General features: G+C 47.7%; 6 protein-coding genes across 9 annotated transcripts; 2 read left to right on the top strand and 4 right to left on the bottom strand.

The window, feature by feature from the left end:
- Positions 1–2,886: 2,886 nt before the first annotated feature.
- LOC126304733 (KICSTOR subunit 2-like) lies at positions 2,887–4,089 on the top strand. The gene has a single exon (XM_049991907.1). It carries the CDS (start codon positions 2,887–2,889, stop codon positions 4,087–4,089), a length of 1,203 nt encoding a protein of 400 aa, XP_049847864.1.
- A 342-nt stretch (positions 4,090–4,431) lies between these two features.
- Positions 4,432–10,031, bottom strand: LOC126304732 (phosphatidate phosphatase LPIN3-like). Its single transcript, XM_049991906.1, has 3 exons — positions 9,897–10,031; positions 7,378–9,806; positions 4,432–4,951 (listed from the first exon to the last, which is right to left on the bottom strand). The coding sequence occupies exons 1-3, from the start codon at positions 10,029–10,031 to the stop codon at positions 4,432–4,434; spliced, it is 3,084 nt and encodes a 1,027-aa protein (XP_049847863.1).
- Positions 10,032–11,672: 1,641 nt separating this feature from the next.
- Positions 11,673–13,012, bottom strand: LOC126304699 (proteasome subunit beta type-6-like). 2 transcript variants are annotated; one of them, XM_049991873.1, is made up of 3 exons: positions 12,942–13,012; positions 12,636–12,720; positions 11,673–12,493 (listed from the first exon to the last, which is right to left on the bottom strand). In XM_049991873.1, exons 2-3 carry the CDS (start codon positions 12,690–12,692, stop codon positions 11,897–11,899), a joined length of 654 nt encoding a protein of 217 aa, XP_049847830.1. In that variant the 5' UTR covers positions 12,693–12,720; positions 12,942–13,012; the 3' UTR covers positions 11,673–11,896. The 2 variants fall into 2 exon arrangements, with proteins under 2 accessions (XP_049847830.1, XP_049847829.1); XM_049991872.1 differs by lacking the exon at positions 12,942–13,012 and adding an exon at positions 12,799–12,858.
- Positions 13,013–13,616: 604 nt separating this feature from the next.
- On the top strand, positions 13,617–14,889 carry LOC126304683 (charged multivesicular body protein 3-like). The gene is made up of 3 exons (XM_049991856.1): positions 13,617–14,025; positions 14,177–14,252; positions 14,351–14,889. The coding sequence occupies exons 1-3, from the start codon at positions 13,917–13,919 to the stop codon at positions 14,784–14,786; spliced, it is 621 nt and encodes a 206-aa protein (XP_049847813.1). The 5' UTR covers positions 13,617–13,916; the 3' UTR covers positions 14,787–14,889.
- Positions 14,890–14,947: 58 nt separating this feature from the next.
- Positions 14,948–17,265, bottom strand: LOC126304682 (uncharacterized). 2 transcript variants are annotated; one of them, XM_049991855.1, is made up of 6 exons: positions 17,183–17,265; positions 16,683–16,949; positions 16,483–16,581; positions 16,277–16,379; positions 16,018–16,186; positions 14,948–15,931 (listed from the first exon to the last, which is right to left on the bottom strand). In XM_049991855.1, exons 1-6 carry the CDS (start codon positions 17,205–17,207, stop codon positions 14,948–14,950), a joined length of 1,647 nt encoding a protein of 548 aa, XP_049847812.1. In that variant the 5' UTR covers positions 17,208–17,265. The 2 variants fall into 2 exon arrangements, 1 of the variants encoding a protein (XP_049847812.1); XR_007553159.1 differs by lacking the exon at positions 17,183–17,265 and having other exon boundaries at positions 14,985–15,931; positions 16,269–16,581; positions 16,683–16,934.
- A 1,983-nt stretch (positions 17,266–19,248) lies between these two features.
- On the bottom strand, positions 19,249–21,697 carry LOC126304697 (uncharacterized). Of its 2 annotated transcripts, XM_049991870.1 has the most exons (2): positions 21,508–21,661; positions 19,249–21,224 (listed from the first exon to the last, which is right to left on the bottom strand). In XM_049991870.1, the coding sequence occupies exons 1-2, from the start codon at positions 21,592–21,594 to the stop codon at positions 19,755–19,757; spliced, it is 1,557 nt and encodes a 518-aa protein (XP_049847827.1). In that variant the 5' UTR covers positions 21,595–21,661; the 3' UTR covers positions 19,249–19,754. The 2 variants fall into 2 exon arrangements, with proteins under 2 accessions (XP_049847827.1, XP_049847828.1); XM_049991871.1 differs by having other exon boundaries at positions 19,364–21,697.
- Between the last annotated feature and the right edge of the window lie 66 nt (positions 21,698–21,763).

Genomic DNA, 21,763 nt, shown 5'->3' with positions numbered 1-21,763 from the left:
CCAGATACTTCTATTATTTAGAGTCGAAGTCGAGAATCAGACTTTTCAGCTGGTTGCGAAAGTCCGCGTCCTCTCTGACAAGTTCCAGAATACAGTTGCGGAGGGACTCCAGGTCTGGGTCCAACTTGATGTTTACGGTGCTTGGAGGTGGGGGCGGCTTCAGAGGAAGCGCGTCGGTGCTCGAGGCGAGCGCGATTGGCTGCTCCAAAAGCTCGGACGACCGGCTTTGGTCGAAGAAGGTTCGATAGACGTATTTGTGAAGGATCCACTCGCGTCGCTCCTGAGGACTGGCATTGGCGAGGGGCTTTTTGTAGCTGCTCGGAACGTTGTGCTCCCAGATTTCGTTGGCCTTCTTGTTGCCTATGGTTCGGAAGGCTTCGATAGCAGGCTCCGTCCAGTTGTCGAATGCGATGGAACGCACTTTGGAACACTGCACGCCCAAGGAGCGGTGAACGCCGCTGCATTGGATGCAGATGAAGATGCCCAGGTTGAGCGAAGTCCACTCCGGATCCAGACACGAACAATCGCAGCAAACGTCGTTTCCTGGAACCGTGTCGCGTATCTTCAAAAGTTCAGTCATACATTTATAGTTTTTGTCCTCCGCGTCGCCCGTCGCGACGGAAGACGACTCACACGGCACCAAGTACTGAATCTTGTTGCCGCCCGACGACAGCTGGTTGGCGTCTTTGGCCTCCAGTTGGTCCAACATGCTGTTGTCGCAGACGGATTGAATCTTCGTCATCCAGTCCTGCATCTCCGCAAGGCTACTAGCTCCAAAAATGTACCTCTTCTCGGGCGTGAACAGGTCGAAGGCCCAAAACTTGGGGTCCTTGCCCGGCGTCTTCGCGGGCGGCTGCACGGAAGGATGGCACTGCGAAAACGTCAAAAGAATCACTTTTTTCGGCGGCTTGAAAGTCGACTTTTTGTACAGATACAAACACTTCTGGTCCAGCGCAACCCAACTCTGCTTCCAGGCGCCCAACCGGCCTTTCTTGAATAAATTCCCCTCTTTCAATATGTTCCCGCTCTTGCGCAAATTGACCAGCATCGGCATCAGTGAGCTCTCCTCGTCTTGCGCGATCAACTCCAACGACGACGCGTTGTAATCGATGTGGTCTTGTACTATCGCGGCGGAGGCGGACTGTCGCCTCTGCCGAGTGGGCGCCGTGCGCCTGATGATGCGGTTTCCAGCTCCTGAAGAAGAAAGAGCACTAGGCGAGGGCGCGCCGGTGGCCGTCGACGCGTCCACGGGCGAAGACGAAAGCAGCGCGTCCGACGAGCGAGGATTGTTCTGCGCGTCGTAGTCGTCCCCTCCAGGAAACTGTCGCGCGACTCTGTCCGATTCCTGCTTCGTCTGAGAAGACGACGGACTCTCAGAACTGGGCTGCGCCGGTGTTTCCAGCTGCGTCTGCTTCACGTCTTTGTTGTACGCCACCGACCCAGCTTTTTTTCTAATGTCTTGCAGTACCATCTGTCTCAGATAAGCACCTCTCTTCTCTTGCGACGAACTCAAGGCAGCCCTTTCCTCGCTCTCTGGGTCTCGCCGCTCGCTCGTCGCGGCGCTCTCGTATTGTTTGACCGGCTGCACCTTCTGCGCGTCGACGGCAGTGAATTGCTTGTCGCCGCCGCCACCAAGCGAACCCGACTCCAGCTTCTGTTCTGAGACGCTATCGACCACAGAACGACTTTTTCGCCGACTTTTGCTCGAGCTCCTTCTTCTGCCAGACCGATGCCTAGTAGCCGCAGAATTGCACGACGCATCGCTGGAAAACGCCTGTCTGTCAAGAGACTGCTTCGGAAGAGGAACGGGGGGCGAGGCAGTGGACTTGGACGGTGCCGCTCCTTCCAAGGAATTTGTTGTAGTAAGAGAATTAGAATTTGTCGAATCCGAAACTCTTGTTGTCGCTTCTTTTCCCAGAAGGTTGAAAGAAACCTCGTTGTCACGCCGCCTGCCACATCCCACGTCGTAATTAGCTATTTCACCCGCGGATTTAGAGAGGGCCTGTCTGCTGTCTCTCCTCTCTTCTCTGGGACTAACGTCCCCCGACAAATTCGGCTGGCGCACAAGGCTCTTATCGGGCGAGTCGCCGCCACTCATTCGACCCCGTTTCGAGCCAACGGACAAGTTGCCCTTGGATTCTCCAAGGCTGCGCGACCGACAAGCACTTTCTGAACACGGAGGGCCTTCGGGAGCGACATCCTGGTAACCAGGTCCCTCCATAACTGCTCTTGTATTGTAGGGGTTGTTAGAAAGAGAACAACTGCACGTTAGAGAAATGCATTCAAGCCGCGTGAAGCATCCAACTCAGAATGTGACTCGTGATTTTCTCAATTTGCAGCCTCGCGGTCTTCAGTATACGAAAGTGCAACAGACTGGAAGAAGGCGCGCCACAAGAGGAGAACCTGCTAGTACTATAAAAAAAATAAATCCACAAAAGCAAAATGGGGTAAAAAAAAAAAGCAAACCCCACCAGCCCACCATGATCACGTCGATCAGGGAACACGTCCAGAATATTTACCGACTGCTCGAGACGTTCCAGTATGCCAAGCTGAACGGACTTTCCAAAGTCAATGTACGCGCCTGTCGACGGCCTGTCCATGGCGGACTCATCAGAGAAGCCCCCGAGCAGGGCGCGTGCGCGCCGTGATCTGCGCGATGCGCGTGCGCGTGCGCACGCAAGATCGCGGTGCTCCCGGTACGGCGTACGCCAAGACGAGGTGCCAGATTGTACACGCCACTGTGTGTGTAGAGAGAGAGGGAGGCGAGAAAAAAAAATATTTCTCACGTTTTTCTTGACACAGACAACGAAACTCGAAGATGAATCTGACTGGAATTTGTCCGCCCGCTTCGTCCCGGCACTCCTTTCGTTTGCTGCCGTCGAGAAAATGCACCATGACCCGGTGGCACAGATCGCATCCCCGCAGGCGGTCGGCTACATCGACTCCCTGCATGAGCGGTCCCATCTGGTCTATGCCGCGTTCATGCAGCTCTCGCGCTTATTTGGCACAACTAGCGAGTCTGAAACCCACGCGTCCACCCGTCACTTCTTTAGGTGGCTCACCACCGACATGCTCGTGCTGATCAGCACGCGCATTCGCGTTCTCTCAGTTTACAGACAGCTGTCCAAGGTTGAGCCGCGTCACAGCTGCTCGAGTTCAGTGAGCCTAATTGACCAAATAGAAAGAATTGAGAACCAAATCCAAGACGCCGTCACTCACCCATGCCTTCGGGGCATTCGCCTTCACGTGCGAACCGAACTCTCAGCTCTCCACCGACTTCTCTCTGCTCAGCACCACATGGCACAACACCTATTCAGAGAAACCACCTTGGACCTCTACCTCTGCCGTAAAACTCTCGACACTTGGCACTACGACTCCGCCCTGCTCCTCGAGAGCAAGGGCACGCCGCACACCCCAAAACTGTTTTCTTGGCTCTCCACGTTCCACAAAGCACTGCTGCACAAGTCAAACCTGTACTTCCACAAAACCCTGCTCAGACTCGATTTCAAGCGCGAATTGAAAACCCTGCTAGACAAGGAAGCGTCCTACCCGCACCTAATCGAGCAGTTCTGCCAAAACACCCAGTGCGCCTACTTCTGCCTCATTCGTGAGCCCAGCAGTTGTGACGAATTTACCAAAAAAACACGAAATCCTACACAAGACGACTACACACACGCAGCCGCTCTCCCTGTCAAAAAAAAGCCAGGCCCGCCGGCAACGGGCATCCATTCCTGGAGGATTGTATACATGCACCATCGCTCCAACGTCCCCGGAGATGCAAGTCTAGACAAAACCGTCGCGGAAAAGGAACGGCAGTTGATCGACGAACATTGGCCCAACGTGGTTTCCCTCATTCAGTACCACTACGAGCTGCTAGACCAATACGAAAAAAAATCCGTTCAGGAGCCAGATCACAGACTGGGCATCACTTACTTCCTAACGAAAGTGGAGCAAAATTTCTATATTATGTTGCTGTACAATAGAATCAGACAGTGCGAACCGCTCATAACCGAGTTCCTAAATCGCATCGTCCACGCTCTCCAAAACAAACACCTCATTCAAAAACTGGATAACGGCAACCTCCCTTGAACGGGAAGAACCAGAGGCGATCCTACGCGAGGAGGGCCTCCCGTCCCCCCCATACCACCCCTTTCGACGTGCCACCTCCCTCCGCGTCACACGTCCTCCCCCCTTCAGGGCCAGCGGCCATTTCCGACATCACCTTCAACTCAAGACCAGCGTGAATCAGGCATGCGCGACCGCCACGAATCTGAAACCAAAAGCCGAGCCACACAAAAAAAGAGCACCACCACAGCGCTAAACGAAGAAAATGCGCGTGCGGGGCTCACCAACCAAGGCCCAACTGTCACTGAGAAAAGGTCCCCCCAAATGAGCGTGAAATGCCTGTCAAAAAAAAAACAACAGACCCGCTCATACTTCTGCTTGTTCTCCTGAAGAAGAACTCTGTTGTTCCTGCTTGAGCTTGTAATCGGCTATAGCCGATTGAATGGCGTCCTCCGCCAACATACTGCAGTGTAGCTTCACTGGCGGTAGGGCTAAATGCTTGGCAATGTCCGTGTTCTTAATTTGCAGGCACTTTTCAATTGTCTTCCCCTTGATCCACTCGGTAGCCAAAGAAGACGAGGCAATTGCCGAACCGCACCCAAATGTCTTGAACTTAGCATCCACGACAACGCCATCTATCACCTTCACCTGAAGCTTCATCACGTCGCCGCAGGCCGGCGCGCCGACCAGACCCGTCCCAACCGACTTGTCCTCCTTATTCAAACTTCCCATGTTTCTGGGATTGTTGTAATGGTCAATGACGCGTTCGTGGTAGGTGCGCCTCGCGCTCGACAACCACAGGCCAGGCCGCGGCCCACGTGTGCAGGGCTGTCTCCACTGACGCGCTGTTAATGTACCACCACCCAAATTAAATATCGTCCACATTCTGCAACCAGTGTAACACACATTGAAATAGGGTCACTGCAAAAGAACAGAAATACCACAAAACGAGAAAATTATCTGGCACGTGGAAAAGAAGTTCACTCGTCTCTTTCTCCTGTGCCCCTCCCCCCTTTAAACGCGTTGCATCACGAGAATAGTATGGTCTGGTGACCCCTACTGATAGAAACCGCGCGTTCTTCGCGCGGATCGCGTGGGCTAAAATCAGGTCTGCCTTGGTTTATTTTGAGACAATAAAGCAGCCCACCTTTCTGAAAAAACAGGCGCATGTACACCCCCGCACGTCGCAAGCGCGTCGTTTCTAGCTTGTTAGACCGTCGCCACATCGGAAAGAGGCAAGAGAGACCGATGCCCCATCGTGTGGAGCATCCGCGGCGGCGGGTTGCACCTGTCGCACTGTGGCGTTCGTTCAGGCAGAGAGGCCGATGCCCCGCACATCGCAGCGGTCTCGAAGGGCCGCGCGCGAGAACTACGTCGCCGCGCAGTTTGCAGCCACAGGGGACGCCTCATAAAGAGGAGTCCCGTGTGACAGCTTCTTTGACAAAGAGCGATATTACGACAAATATCATGAAATTTGACACAAATAGCTCAAGCGGCCTCTAAATACATATTTCGGTTAAAATTTTAAAAATCGTTTGCGTAACTTAGAAAAAGCATATATGGCCGTTTTTATCGGTGAGTTTAAAAGAATGCCGTAGACCAATTGCCTGACGCTGCTTTTTCTGACTCTTCCATATAACACTTTTTTCAACTTTTCTCGCACTTGCTCTCGGGTGTTGCCGTTTCTATCGACGACGGCGTCTTGAATTGGTTTGGGAAGGTACGTGTTTACGAGCGCCATATGTTTGTCCATGTCTTGCTCGAATAAGAGAACGAAGGGTTGGTTTTCCGAGTAAAGCGCCTCTTCTGTAGTCGTTAAAAAACCGTTTTTGCAGAACAACCGCATAGACGGACCGTACAACGCACGAAACTTTTGGATGTTCTCCGGACGTCCGTGGACGACGTTTCTTATTTTGCTGGGGTTCTCTCCTCCGAGGGAGATGCGGATGTCTCCCGCGTAGCTGAGAGCGCTGATCGTATAGAAAAGCTCGAATTCTGAAAAGCTTTTGGGCAACATCAGCAGGGCGGAGGCTAGGGAGGCGTTCAGGTTTCTACACATGGATGCGCTGATTTCTTTTCTAGCGGCCTCGTCGAGGGGAACCGGCAAGCTCAGCGTCGGCTTCTGCAGTCTCCCGGCGACGTAAAAGCATTCCCAAGTGCGGAGGTCGTTCAAAAGCGAGTCGAGGCCGATAACGCCGTACTTCCAATACTGGGCGGGGCCACCTGGGCGGTAACGGTTCTTCTCCGAGTGGGACGGATGCTCGACGTATACATGGAACAAGACGCCAGGAGAAAGTGTTTGTAGCTTTGACTATTGAGGTCAGTACAAATTTTCGACAGTGACAAATTCCAAACAAAAACTCAATACGCCACCTTTTTTGCAATTATGTAAGCGAGTTTTGGCAGGAGTTTGGGGAAATAGTGGCTCGCATTCATCTTTATGTTTTCGGCGTGCCACTCGTTTAGTCGGTCGCTCGATACGACGATGAGAACGTCGAGTTGCGAACTAGTTGTCTCCAAAATGCTCGAGCCGTAGGCACACGAATACACGACGCCAGTAGTGGGCACGGACGCGAGGGCGCGAACCGCGTTCTTGAGAACGAACTCGTCATGGCTGCTGTCGTGATGCATAGACTGAGAGTCGTTGGCATAGTGAATAAATTTTCTAACTGCCGAATAATTTAGAGTAACTCCTGGACACAGAGGAACTGCATTTGCCGGCGACGCGAGATGACCGCCACGTCTTGTGTGCCGGCGGGGTTTTGCTCGCGCGGTTGACTCGCGAAAACGGCGACGCGGCTCGGGAGGAGGGGGGTTGCGCCCGGCCAGCCAGACGCAGAGAGATTTGTGCATCGAGGTCTCGGGGTGCAAAGACGCGGACCCTGCAGAGGCCGTGCCGGCGCTCGAGATCCTGGGCACTTGCTCCACACGAGAGAGACGTTTAGAAATAACCGATGGAAGGGCGCAAATGGACGAAATCAATTCTATGTTTATATGTTCTAGCGAATGCGATTGTGTGATCATCTTGCGTCGCCTCGCTCGCGATGGGACCCGTCGCGCTGCGGTCGGCGAAGCGAGCCGCGCTCCGGTTGCCGCGAGCGAGGCGAGGGCGCGGGCCGCGCGAGGCGACTCTCGGAGTGAGTGCCGAGGGGGGGGGGGCGTTCAGGAGGGAGACGTACGTCGACTGCGCGGTGGACGGAGAGGGGGGCGAGCGAGGTGCTGCAGAGCGTCGTCGAGCTCTCTCTCTCTCTCAAGTGCAAGAGAGGAAAGCAAAAAAAAAAAACCTATAAGTTTTTTTCTAAATCTTCTAACAAAATTATGGGCCGCGTTTCCCAATAGTTAAAGTCATTCCACTTTTCTTCTTGGCTACTATTTGTACACTGCTCCGTGTCTCCTGTGTAGGGGGGGAAAATCTGCTCCACGAGCTCGTTGATGCTGGTGTAGGTGTGCCGAATCGACTTGCTGGCGCCCGTGATTTCGCCCAGCGTGTTGATGATGAACACTTTGCTGGACGGGATGCCGACGGCGCAGTAGGAAACCGCGTCGGTGGGACGGTTTCCGAAGCCGGAATAAAACGGGCCCGGCCCTTCGGTCGCGCCAAACAGGCGCTTGATCTCGTTCAGACAGTTGATCTTGAATAGCTCGGGCTTCCTCAGAATCACTTCTCGGTTCAGAGAGTGCAGCGAGCGGTCGGGGGAGATGAAAACTGGGCCGTCGGGCAGCTTGGTGCTGTCCTGTTCCAGAGACATCAGGAATTCCTTGGTGATCTTGGCCGCGCCGATTGCTCGGGCGCTCAGATACAGTATCTTGTACCCGTTGTCCAAAATGTTCTTGAACAGCGAGACCACGCCCTTGTGACTCCAGTCTTTCCCGAAAACTGGGAATATTTGTCCGAGCACGTCCGACCGCGTGATCGTGCCGTCGATGTCCGACACCACGATTTTGACGTTCCTCTCCCAGAGGTATATCGAACTTTGGACCTCTTGCTTCCCTTGCAGCCGAGAGTTGACCTTGAACGCGATTTTGTTGAGGCCGGGCTTCAGGTCGAAGTTCTTCAGCTGCTTCGGCGTCGGCTTCAGCGAGTGAACGTAGCGCACGGACCGCTCCTCTTTCCACGGCGCAGACGCGGCCAAGCCGCCCTCCTTCTCGGGGAGCTCCCCAGGTTGACGCGCCGCCGAATGATGCGCGACCTTTTGAACTTTCGAGTCGTCCGAATGGGACCGCTCCAGCGTGACCAGGTCCTTCTCGCCGCACAGCCCGTCCGCGCCCGGCAGAAGACTCTTCTGCTCTGAATGTTGCGGCTGGGGCACCGCGCTCTTCGCGTGGTCGCTCGCCGCCTTCGGGCCAATCAAGCTCGGACGCGCGTACGCCGGCGCGAAGTACTTGTCTTCCATCTCGGAATACCGGATCCGTTTTTGCTCGTCCTCGTCAATGAGGTGCTGCCGTTCGACCGAGTACGATTGCTGCTTTTGCAAATTCCAGTTGAAGAACAGATTCCACAACTTGTTCGGCATGTTCTCCTTCACCTTCTTGTCTCCGCTCGCCACCGTTCGACCCGCGCCGAACTCCCTCAACGGGCTCCCGTAAACCAACAGGCTCATCAGCATCGGCGCCGCCACTTGCCACGGGTAGTACTGTCCCTGTATGCGCACAACCACCTTCCGACTAAACAGCACCTCGGGGTCTCTAGAGAACTCCTCGTACGCAATTCGGTGCTCCTCGAAACGCTCATCCGCCTCTCTCGGAGACTTCCCGTCCACCACGGAGGAATAGCCGCAACTCGACAACTCGACGCTCAAACTAGACAACGGCGCGTCCGGAGTAATTTCTTGGTACAACCGTCCAATCGCCTTCACCCCCCCCTTAAGCTCTTCGCCGTCCACCGAACCCTTGGCGTCGCCTGCGCTCGACCCCGCGTCGCTGTCGACTCCAAGGCACTGAGGCGCGTCTTGGTGACGCTCGCTCGACTCTCTAGCCCCCCCAGCCGACGCGCTCGGCGACCTCTTTCCCGCAGCGTCGACGCCCACGTCGCTCGACTCTCCGAGCACCGCGTCTCCCCCAATCCGAGAATCCAAGCGCGGGCGCCCCAAAACCGCCGGCGCCGAAGACCCGCGCGCTCTCGCGCCCCTCTGAGCAGTCGAAACGGACAAATCCCACGACTTCAGCGCCGGCAATTCGACCCGCCCCCTCAAACTCGAACCCTCTATCCTCGAATCCGGCGCGCTGCGCACCCGACTCTCCTTCAGCTCTTCAACCCGCTCACCGTCCACGGCCCCCCTCAACGCCGGCTCGGACAACCGAGGACGACCCGCAGCAATCACGTCAGAACTCAGCCTAAGCGGCGTCGCAACCACCTCGTCGCCCATCGCCGCAGGCAGCAGCTCAGCGTCGCCCACCACCTCGCCAGCACCGCATTCACCCGACTCGCTACCACCGGCGCCCCTCAGCGAACCATTCGGCAGCGCCTCGCCTCGCCCCCACAACTCTTCGGCGCCGGGCTGTCTCAGCAGTCGCCTCTCTAAACCGTCAACTAACGCCGTCCCTCGAGAATCCTCCAAAACTTCCTCGCAACTCTTCAAACCCGCGTCCGAAATCCGGCCGCTCCTCTCTTCAGCGCCTCGTTGACAGAGTTCCGCCAATTCGTTGGGACCGCCCACCTCGTGAACGAAATACGCCTCTCCTGTCTTACTCAACACCATGTTCAGGCCGTCTATCCTCTTGCCGTTCACGTATACCTCGATCTGAAACACAGAAAAATTAGCACGACCCGCAACAACTCGACGCCAAAAACTTCAACCCCCTCTCAATCGAGCGACACCGCTGTACCCCACCTTCTCCTCACACGGCCTAATGAGCTGCAACTTTCCAAACTGCACGTGAAAAGGCGTGCAGTCGAGAGACGCGTCCTGCTGGGGCACGACGAGAATGTCAACCGCGCCGGAAAGAGTGGCCGGGTTCACCTTCATCCATGCCTGAACACTGTCCATCAAACGCTCTACATAATTCATTATTGTACAGTATGACGACGCAGGAAGGTCTGGGAAAAAAAAAATTCAATGTTATTCTAGCTCGTCGTGGAAATAGCTTGCTTTCCCGCTACAACGCTCAGACGAATTTTGCACCGAGCGTGCCAGAATGTGCGCAGTCGATGCGGCTTTCAACAACACAGCACGAGTCGCGGACTGTAAAAATTCTTCTCGCAAGTACGTGGTTTTCTTAAAAATTTCACCCTAGAATCGACGAAGCCTTTCTCATGGCTCAAAATCCGCGACAGCCAATACGGCAAGCTCAAAAAATGCACATTTATGGGCATATGGACGCTTCGCGCAGGGCTACAGAGCAACGAACCCGTTCCGGCGCCGCGCGACCTCACCGCGCCGCGCTCCTTCAACCGCTTCACAACCCGGCTCATCGCAGAAAACACACGACCCAAACCGAAGCGGTCTTCAAGAGGCTTTTTTTTCGCGCACAAGCTTTTTTATTTATAGAAAAAAGATCAGTGTCGATGGATTTCGCCACGCCGAAAATATGTACATCCCCGTTCACTTGAGCTTCGCAAATAGCTTAGGCGCGACCTACAGCAGCAAGCAAGCACGTCGCGCATATTCGAAATATGCAATCGCGGGGTCAGAGCACAATAGGTTCTCTCAGGAAAAGCTAAGAAACGACACAAATGTGTCACTGAGGCTAATAACGCTAAAATTACGTAGATTCAAACAAATGTTCTCGGAAAGCAATTCGCACACTGTCTATTTACGAAGCAACGTACGCATTTGTCTAGACATTTTCTCAGATCAAAAAATTGTAACTCGCAGCTGGCATCGGGGTGCTTCTCTTTTATGCCATCAATACGAGAGGCGCACTGATCTAGCGCCTTCCTAAATTCAACGCATTTGCCTTCACATTTCTCTCGAAGATCTAACACGATGGGGCACTCTTCAACGTCAGACATGATTTGTGCAGGTAATAAACAGAACAGTTTTAAAACGGATTGATGTTTCAAAACAGAAAAGTCGACACTACATTATTGTCACCAGTTGTTATAAATTTTATTTATTTCTTGTATGCGGCGCTACCGCTTTAAAACGCACCACCAATTCCCGCAACGCAATCCTCTCCCATAGTAGCTATCGCGATCAGGTGTCACCGCACGTTGACCAGACCCTGGCGATTCGTCCAATCGTCTTTTGATCGACCAGCACAATTTTTGAATGCGTATTTCTTCGAAACTCTTTTCCTACAAGGGGTTCAGCTTTTAGACGCTCACTTATATTTTCACACCTCAGCCTGTTCACGTCAGTAGAAAGAAATGCATTTCCACCCTAGACGTGCTAGATAGGCAAATCCGATATGAGAGCGAGCTGACATCAAGGCGCTTGCCAACATAGAAATTTAACGCACAAATTAAACGTGTCCTGTTTGACCCAAGTAGGGCTTTTTGCTCCCCTCAGAACGTGGCGACTACGATTCAAAGTCCCTGCTCCAAAACTTTCAAAAATCCTTATCGCGCAATGTGCACCAAATAAATTGCAACCCCCCTTCCTTATGCTCCGTGTATACAACTCAAACAAGTTTATCGTCGATAGAGGACCCCTATTGCCATTGAATCGCGAGAGAATGAGAGTTTGTTTTAATAAATCGTTGCAGTTGTATTGTTACAATTTTTCGTTTTGGTAACGATGTTAAATATTCTGATTCTATTCTCGAAAAATCTTGGCACCCGTCGCGGTTGGCAGTTTTCATGATATTCACATTCAGCCAGCATTAATAAAATACTCAAAGTGCAATTAGTCACTAGCAATACCACGCTCAACCTGCTTTTAAAATCAACTCAACAAACCATAGACAGCTCGTTCCCAAGAATTGTACTTCTTTGTGATCCGTCTTTTGTAATTGTGACCATTCGAATAATGCCCCCAGATGATCCATCACGAAGCATGGCTAGAGTCAGCGCCTCCGATACAAATTGTGCGCATTCCTCTTTTGTCATAGCGTCTTTGTATTGTTTGTCACAGTGCCCTATGATGTAAGTCGATCCAGAGCCTCCTATTGCAAACTTTTCTCTTTGGAGTAATCCCCCGAGAGTGATCTGGTACACTTGCCCACCGTAGGTGCTATCCCATCCTCCTACTATCAGTCCTGCTACGAGGTAAGCTTTGTTATTATAGCATATCTGTTGAGCAAGCAGAGCCGCAGTCTTGACCAAAGGAGGCTGGTTCATTTCAATAGAATGCATATCTAAATACCACTTGACGTAGCTTGCTACTGCTTGTGTGTCGGCAGACGAGCCACTTCGACAAACCCATATATTTTCCGCAATATTGGTGATTTTGTCAGACACGCGGTTAGCTATGTAGGCGCCAGTCGTAGTACGTGAATCAGCTCCCATAATCACGCCACCATCGAATTCAACGGCCATGATAGAAGTCTATTCGATCCACACGGTTTATGCACCACAGATGCCATGTATGAGTTAAAAAAGATTAAAACCTACAACACATAGATACACATATACGGAGCCAATAATGTGCTGACGGCTACAACACTTGCTGAGCGTCATTACTACATACACCCATACTATGAGGAGTACTCATCCATTCAGGACACATCTTGTCTGACAACCTCATTTCTTGACAACAATTGAGGACTGTTTATCTAGATAATAAAAAAGTTAGCTAGGCTACACCTAACATCTATTTTCTGTGCAGATATGCTGCTTTCAATTAAAAATACATTTGAATATCTCAGCCAAAAATCAGGAGTGTACTTTGTGCCAAAATACAGAAGAAATACGACCATCTCATTTAAAATGTTCACTTTATTTTAGATAATAGTTTTTTTTATATGTGGCAGATATATTTCATATTTTGATGTACTAATCAGGTTGGCCATCTATCTGCAGAGAATTACATAAATCTGGCATACTATGTATCGCCTTACTGCGAACAAAAACGGTCAAGCTGTCGCACAGCTTAAACGAAATGCTAATACAAATGACATGGCCCAGAAAACACCGTCTGTTCTAGTTATTTGTATCAAATCCAATTTTGGACTAAACTTATAAAATTATAAAATATGAAACGAACTTCCCTTTGCAGATAGAGAAGCCATGACCACAGCTTCAAAATTTAAAAGATCGGCCTCGCAAAAAAGATCAGATTTCACTAGCTGATTAACCCTCTCCCTTAATCTTGTGAACCTGAAATGCCTGCATCATGTCCAAACAATGCTTCATTAACATATACCATTTCGCGATCTTTCACACTCGTTCTTCACGTGCTGTCAAACAATGACATTATCAGCTAACCTCAATTCATACACCTAAATGTAGTGTGATCCATTTGGTACAGCCATGTAACCAGAGCTGGTCTTAGAATATGTTTGTTTATAATGCGCAATTACTATACAAGACAAAAAAAAAGTGTTTCAAAAATTCCATAGCCTATATCTTTCTTAAGTAGTTCGATTCTATAGTCTCGAGACTCTGCCTACAGCGTTGCTAGGCTCTGGTCCAAAATTTAAAGTATCTACACATACCGAATCTGTATTCCCTACTTCAAAACCACACAAAAATGCGTCTTCGGAGCAAAAGTTGGGCCTTATAAAAATTTATAAACCCATGTCGCTTTTTACAAGCTGGCTCGTCTGGGATATTGCCGATCAGCAACCACATTCAGCCTAGCTGATAACTGCGCAGACGTCCCCTAAATGTATCTGTTCGACAAGTATTCAACTTTTTTTCAATTGATTCTGCTTCACACAGATTAGTTTTTAGCCACAGCTATTCAATAAATTTTCTATTATGAAAGTATACAGGCACTAGTCTCTACATTCGACAAACCATCGAATTTATGGACTCTATGCAAAAATTTTTGTTTAAACCTAATGACGATGAAGTGCGCAACAGGTGGCGGAAAGAGCTGAATTTAGGAATGAGGCAACTCGATCGCAGTATAAATAGTATGGGTGTTTACGGGTGTTGAATTTCTTGAATTCATGGCCTTTCACTCTATAGAGCGTACATATTGGTAACAATAGACGTGAGAATTAACGCACACTTTCAACGTTAAAATTGGTTCTAATTACGTTGTTCGTAAACTTCTGAATTCAGACATCTCTAAAGCAGAAATTCAAGCTAAGAGGGAGATTAGAACCCTTGCCAAAAAAGGTAGGATAAGCAATGCCAAGTATGTTTGTATACGTTCTCTGTACTAAGAACATACACCTGAAAAATAAATTTGCTTTACATGATTATCTAACCCAATGAATAATAAACGCAAAACAGAATACTAGCCAAAGAAATTGTTAGAAACAGAAAAATCAAAGAAAGACTCTATATTTCAAAGGCACACCTTCATAGCATATCCATGTATTTGAGACGGAATCAATCGATTTCAGCATTGGTAGATCGTATGAAAGAAAGCACAGACATTATGGTAGCTATCAACGAGACTATAAAAATTCCCCAGCTGCACCAAATAATGATTGGCATTGCCAAAGAAATGGAAAAAGTGGGCATTATCGAAGACGTTATAGACGATATTTTGGATGAAGAAGAAGGACTAGAAGAAGATGTCGAGGAAGGAGTAGATGAGATATTGGCCGAGATCGCAATGTCGGTTGGTAAAGAGCTTCCTGCTGTATCAAGCAAAACAAGCCACGAGGAATTAAAGAATGTCTTGGATGATAAAGAGGAGGAAAGGGGTCAAATTGACATATGATGAGCGTTTTACGCGTGGAGCTGTGCACAATATTGTGGGTGCACCATTCGTTGTACTACAGATAACACAATAGCAACACATGAAACAGAGCGCTTTTATTTGATGAAGGCTCAAATTTTTTATGTATTTTTGAGAACAACATTTTTTTGAAAATCTGATCGTTACTGTAAAAATGAAGCATGGTCGCCGTCGAGGGCCAGTTCGAGTGATTTGTTTATGTCGGTGATGCTGAGCAGGTCGTCGGTAGTATTTTTATTCGGTGATTCCAGTTTATTGGATGTTTCAGGTTGAGCGTTCGGATCGCCCGAGTTGGATTCGTTTTGTGAAGTGGAGGAATTTACTTGGTAAATGGCAGACGATGGAGTGTTGCTAGATGTGTTGTTCGGTGAATCTTTGAACGAAAGGCGGCTTTCGTAAAACTGAATTACTTGCTGCGGCGCGATTTTATGTACAATTGGACTTGGAACAAATGTGTATATTTCAGATTTTTTCCATTTGACGTAGAACATGAGCTGTTCCTTAACCATCTTTACGCCTAGAATTTCTTGAATCTCTGGCAGAGAGACAGAATTATTTACATTCAAGTTTTGGTAGTTTCCTTGTTGGAAACGCATCATTGCAGCATTACGTCGATTTGATTCAAATTCTGAATAAATGTCTTCATCAAATATCCAGAGCTTAATGGTCTGCTTTTCACCTCGCAGGCGCAGTTGGTACTGTATTTTGTTATTCACCCAACGTTGCCTTAATATACGGTCGGCCACAAAGCTGTCAGTTTCAATCAGGTGGCTCTCCTTTGCGTTAAAGAATGGAGCAGCAGGTGTCAATATGCCGCCGTCTGCCTGGACATTCTCGTCTGAACTATCAAAATCCTCTTTCGAAGCATCGTAGCACCTTTTTTTTGCTATTCCGTTTTCTTCATCAGGGAATTTACGTTTTCTGTTAGACCTTCGAGGTCTCGACGTTTCGAGTTTGTTCAGGATCGTTGCAGGATACATCAGCATTAAGTAGTGGGAAACAGACTTGATTTTGACGAGCTGAGAATCTAGTTGGACGCATTCTTCCGTCGAGGGTAGAAGAAGTTTGTAAATATTTTTTTTTGACGAGTACGGAACTGATAAAATTTCTGTGACTTCGACACCATACTAGAGGGGAAAAAACGAGACCAAACGCGTTAGAGAATGAATCAAAATACATACCGTCTATTGAAAAAAATTGTCTTCATCCGTACCTGTGTCTGTAGTGCTTTAATGAGCTCTAGGCGGATCGTCTTCTCTGGGAAGCAAGATGGTATGCCCTCAACTAGAAGAGTATAGTACAGTTGGGATTTTGGCAGATTTGTTTTAATCCAGGCCTTCAGAGGTTCTGAAGGTTGCGGGGAACATACGCCAGATTTCGAGCTAAAGTTGGTATTTCATCATCGCAAACTGTTAGAAAAAAACGTCTTGAGATAGCCACTTCGGCAGGTACCGAAAAACTTACGTTCATACCCTAGATTGATCCCATTGATGGAATATGGTTCAACTGACTTAGAGTGTGCTTCATTTTTGAGGTACCACTTTGAAGAAGCCAAATCAAGTTCTTCTTTCAAATCTGCCATTTCCATGTAGTCAGCAAAAAGAGGCGATCAAAAAACCCAAAGCGAACTAAAATTTGGTAAAGTAAAGCGTTGAGATCATAAGCTATCTTGACGAACATTTAATGGGTTGTAGGTCATTGTTGTTTCCAGAAGCCATTGCCTGTATGCCTTGTACGGCTTTTTCTACATCGTTGATTTTTCGGTCGCCAATGCGGCCTTCGATTCGAGAAAATTGGGACAAAAATACGCTTGGTAAAAGGAAGGAGTGGAAAAATATAAAAAATAATTACTATAACTGCCGTCCAATTTTACTATACCTGGAAGCGACGAGGCGGTTTTAAGGTGCAAATTGTTCGACTGGCCCTCTCGGGTTTTCGAGAGTTGAATGTGTTTTATAAAATAGTTCATAATTTCCGTTTTATCCTTCCTAAGAGGCTCATAAATAGGCTTGTCCCAATACAATGCAAAAATACTGGACGCTATGTGCTGCGCAACATCATATTGTTCCGTATCCTCGCCTTCATGGTGACTTTTATGCTGACGCCAGTAAGCACGTAAGACATCCTTGAATTTACGCTTAAGGTCTAGATAACCAAAGTTGATTCCAGTTATGCGTGAACCAAAGATAAAATGTTAAAAACAATATACTCGAGGTTAAAATAACTCGGCCGTTGCTTCTGTCAGACTGAGGATAAAAATACGAGTTCTCGTGGACACATATACCGTGCGAAAACTTCAAATGGCAATATGTCTTTAGACTGTATTGGTGACAAGCCCGAAATATAGGAAAAAGGGAGTATAGGCATGCCATACGTACCAATGACATCGACGTCATTTGCCATTAGAGATTATCGAGAGAGTCTGAAAAAAACCTCTATAATATTTGCTTGTTATATTGGGTTTATGATCCCTTTAGAAGAAATGGAAAATGGACATGGCTGGGTTTTTTAAAAAGGTAAAAAAATTTTATCCTGTGCCTTACCTAAATTGTGTGGAAATCTACACTATTTATCTAGCAAGCTATACAGCTCGCTTCCAAAATATAAACTAGTGCAGGATAAAATCAGGGTTTCACAGATATTTTTGCGACAGAGCGCCCCTAAATTCAACTGGCACAAAATTCTACCAAGGATCCTGTACAAAAAACTTGTGCTCTCATGTACTAGCAACCCTTTTGATTTTCTGCATACTTTACAGAAACCATAACGTATATGCCTAACATGTGATGCATGATCAATATAAAAAAACGATACTGAACGGTTTCCTCTGACAACTCCAGCTACATTTTCTGCGTTTTGAACCAGGACGTGGATGTTCCAGAATTCATGAAATACATCGCAAAAAAAAATACTTTTGTATTTTTCCGGGATTATCACCAACTGCGCTCTTCTCAGTCCTGAACTGGACTATAGACGCTCTGGTACTTATGAAGAGCATCTACAGCGCCAATAGAAACGTTCCCTCTAATCTGTACGCTCTATACACGATTTTACTATGTACTAGCAGCTTCCTGTATCCTGTTTATTCAGACGCGCAGCACTTTTAAACCAGTTCTGCTCAACCACTGTTTATTTTAGCCAACTGATAGTCAGGCCGGAATGCCTGTAAATCGCAGGCATGGTAGAAGGCCTCATAAATTTTATGAACTCGCGCCACATCGGACCCGCAGCACATATAGATTTAGAACGGCAACGTTGAACAAAATGAAAGCAGTACTTTTGCCTCCTTTCCTCATTTGACGTTCAAATAAGTCGCCTCAAAAACGCCGTTATTTGGGCTCCTATCTACTCAATTAAACTGCATTAGCACAGCTATTCCAAATTCGTTGGAAGGTACTACTCTTTTTTCAAAAGGGCTGTTAAAGATCCAGCAAACAGTGTAGATAGAGAAATATGCAAAATACCTGATAATTTTGAGTCGTACCTTTTTGTAAGACCCCATCTATGTCCCCCAGATAGCCGCCTGTCACCGATTTTTTGAGAGCTTTAGGATTAGACCAGAAATATTTCAGGCTTGAATTTGTTCTATGAGCTGTGATCTGGTAATACATATCAGAAGCTCTCAAAGACCAGCTGAATCGTGTCCAGTATTCAACACTTGTTTTCTGTATGATCGCACACAGCGTCCAATACCAAATGTTCAAAACTGTAAATATAGAATAAGCTTTGATCGAATGGCCAATCACATAGAGCAAAACCAGACTTTTACGTAAACTTGCATACTCTAAAGTTCACTCAAAAAACGTTCATTTTCTTCGTATTCACCGATAGGGGGATGTGCATAAAAAAGGGACAAAACATGCTCCTCACTCAGCGTGGCATTCTGTCTTAAATGCTAACTGAATTACTCTCTCTTTGTCGAGTAGGCTCGGGCCCGTATTTGCCAGGTAGAGCGCGCTGTAACAAATTTGCTGAACGTTTTTTTATTTGTGGAAGTTTCAATACTAAACGCTAAAGGTGCTAATAAAAAATCGCCTCAAAAGATCTCGACCGAGTAAAATACCTTTGGTGTGGCTTTAACAGTTTGGTATTATTTTTGCGCATACGAAAATACAGTAAGGAATCTAGATCGTTACGATGCCATTTGTTTAATGGACAAAATTTAACTTCGCTATTCAACCTGCTTTGTTCCTTTACTTTCAGAATCGTAAAAAATGAATAACGCGCTAGCGAAGGCAGGCAAATCTACAAAGTGTGAGCCTCCTGTTATTAAGGCACTGAGGAAAAAGTCACTTTTGAAAAAAACAGTTGCTGGCTGCTTAATTGTATGTGTCAAACATTTTATCTCGGCTCCTTTCTTTCTACAAGCGGAGCCTAGATGCCAGCGAGGTCTATTGAAAAAGCATGCAGCCAAAACTAAGCTAAGCTTCAATTTAATGTCAACTTTTGTGGACTGGATATTTTTATTGTCACCATAAACGACAACTTATAACTGTTGTCTGTAACTAGTTTATTGTGGCACACATTTTCCTTTTTTTGGGATTAGCAACGACAGTCTCTTCTGCTACCCTCCAACTAGAAGAAACAGCATGTTTTAATCGCATGCCTCTTTTTTCAGCTGTCGCAAAGGGCTGTTTGATGCAATGCACTCGCGTCACAAAACCATCGTCATGCCTTGTGTTACATGACACCTTAGCCGTGAAAACAAACTAATACAAAAACAGAGATTGCCTTGTCGTATGGCTCGTCGACGTTTCACATTTCTACATCTACGTAAAGGAGAATTTAATTTTTGATGGCGCACAAATCGCTTGTAGAAATAGAATACTGATGAAGATACCGCATTTAGCTTTTAGCACAAAATTTGGCATCAATGCCAAGAATAGATTTTCTAGAGACACCTTGAATAGAGTGACTGATTCGACACTATCAACACGTACTTTGTACACTCTACATTTGAGTGCACTGTTGTTCTTGACTAGAATGCGAGGTTCTTGACCGCCTGCGCTTTCCGGAATTTGGTATGTCTGAAACCTCTTCCTCTAGCACAACGCCAGGAGGCGCCTCTACAACTCTTGCCAGAGTGGCACCTGGAGGAAGGTCGGTTAACTTTTCCGCTTTCGGTACGAAACTGACTTGTTTTAGCAATGTGCTTAAGCTTTTGACACTTTCAGACGGTAACATATAGGCATCTGGAAATTCTACGTTAAACCGAACGTATAAATTACCACTATATCCCGTTTTCCGGGACGGCATGCCCTCTCCTGGAATCATCTTAATAGTCCCTGGCTTAATGACTTTACCTGATCCACTCACTTCCCTTAATATAAGCTGCCTTCCATCTAAGGTCTTGATACCGAATTCGTATCCGGAGAGCGCATTGGTCAAAGGAAGCGTGTGCTCAACAAGCAGGCCATCATTTTTTAGTCTCTTAAACACAGGATGGGGCTTGGCCTCTATCCATATGCGAAGGTCTCCAGATTTTGCACCTGGCACTTGATGGCTTTCTCCTGGATACACAATTGCTTCGCCGGAACGCGAGCCTCTCGGAATATTAATAGACTTCCTGACAACCCTACTGACAATTTTGGAGCCGCCGCATTCGGTGCACAAGTGAGAAGAAGGGATGGTTTCACCTTTTCCGTAGCAGGCATTACATTGGTTGATTGTCTGTTGATACATACCACCCAGATGCCTCGTTGTTACCCGCTGTCCAGTGCCATTGCAAACACTGCAAACTTGGGGGCTGTATGGTGGTTTTGCACCCTTTCCGTTGCAAGTGCCGCATATAACTTTTCGAACGTGCTCGATGGTTATGTCCTTTCCATTATATAAATCCTCTAGACTGACCGAGACAACATGATCGATGTCTTGTGTAAATTTTTCCTCGGAGGAAAAATTTACAAATGGATTTTCAGCGCCTGGAAAGCCTCCACCGAACATCTGGGCAAATATCTCTTCAGGTGACATGCCGCCCATCGGGCCGGCAGAGCCAAATCCACTCACTCCCTCTTCGCCAAATTGGTTATAGATTTGGCGTTTTTTATCATCGCTTAGCACGGAATAGGCCTCTGATATAAGCTTAAACTTTTCCTGAGAAGAGGGATCGGAGTTTCTATCCGGATGGTATTTCATCGCTAACTTTCTGTATGCCTTCTTAATCTCATCTTTAGAGGCATTTCGACTAAGACCCAAAATTTCATAGTAATCTTTTTTATTCCGACATGCCGAACTTGTGTGAAAGCGAGACGTCTGAATTACCATCAGCGAACTAGGCATGAAGGCCAAGCTACTCATCCTATCTGTTATCTGATTCGTCCATCTTCTAAAAGCCCTAGACTTCTCTTGCCTTGCTTTGTTCGCTATGAATCGACGCTGTTGTAATGGGACGAAGCGGGACTCAGACTTCCGCGTTGCCGACTAAAACGTTGGTGAGATGCATTTCAATTAGTACTTTTTTCGAGCTCACTTCGTCATCTCTGCAGCTTGCTACTTTCGTTTTCAAAAAGGAAGGCCACCGCCAAAAAGAGCGAAAATCCGACCTTTGGCGTCAAAGACCAAAAGTCGCCTCCCTGAGCCCCGTCAGCCGAGACAGGCCCTGAGAGGTTGATGGGTCTTGTGAGGTGATTTTCGCACAAAAGTGGGGTTATTCAGCGAACAACCGTCACTAGCTTTTCTAGCATACTCAAGAAAAGGGACGTACAAATGTGGATAGTTTGAATGTGCTTTGAGTGCATGTAGAATCTGCAAAATAAGCCAGAACAACCCCTTTAGAGATTGATAACATCATACAGAAAAGACCTTATAAACAAAAGTATAATCACAAAACCTATGTTTCTGTCGGTATTGATATTTGATAACAGAGTCGTAAAAAATAAAGCGAACGATCTATAACGAAATGAAGCCAATAGTTTTTTTTTAACCCGAGCTTCGTACTGAGGTGTGTATTAAAATTCTCA

The sequence above is a fragment of the Schistocerca gregaria genome, unplaced genomic scaffold, assembly GCF_023897955.1.
Source record: "Schistocerca gregaria isolate iqSchGreg1 unplaced genomic scaffold, iqSchGreg1.2 ptg000182l, whole genome shotgun sequence".
NCBI lineage: Eukaryota > Metazoa > Arthropoda > Insecta > Orthoptera > Acrididae > Schistocerca > Schistocerca gregaria.
Note: the sequence above shows the minus strand (reverse complement) of the source record. Positions and strands in the feature narration are given on the sequence as shown.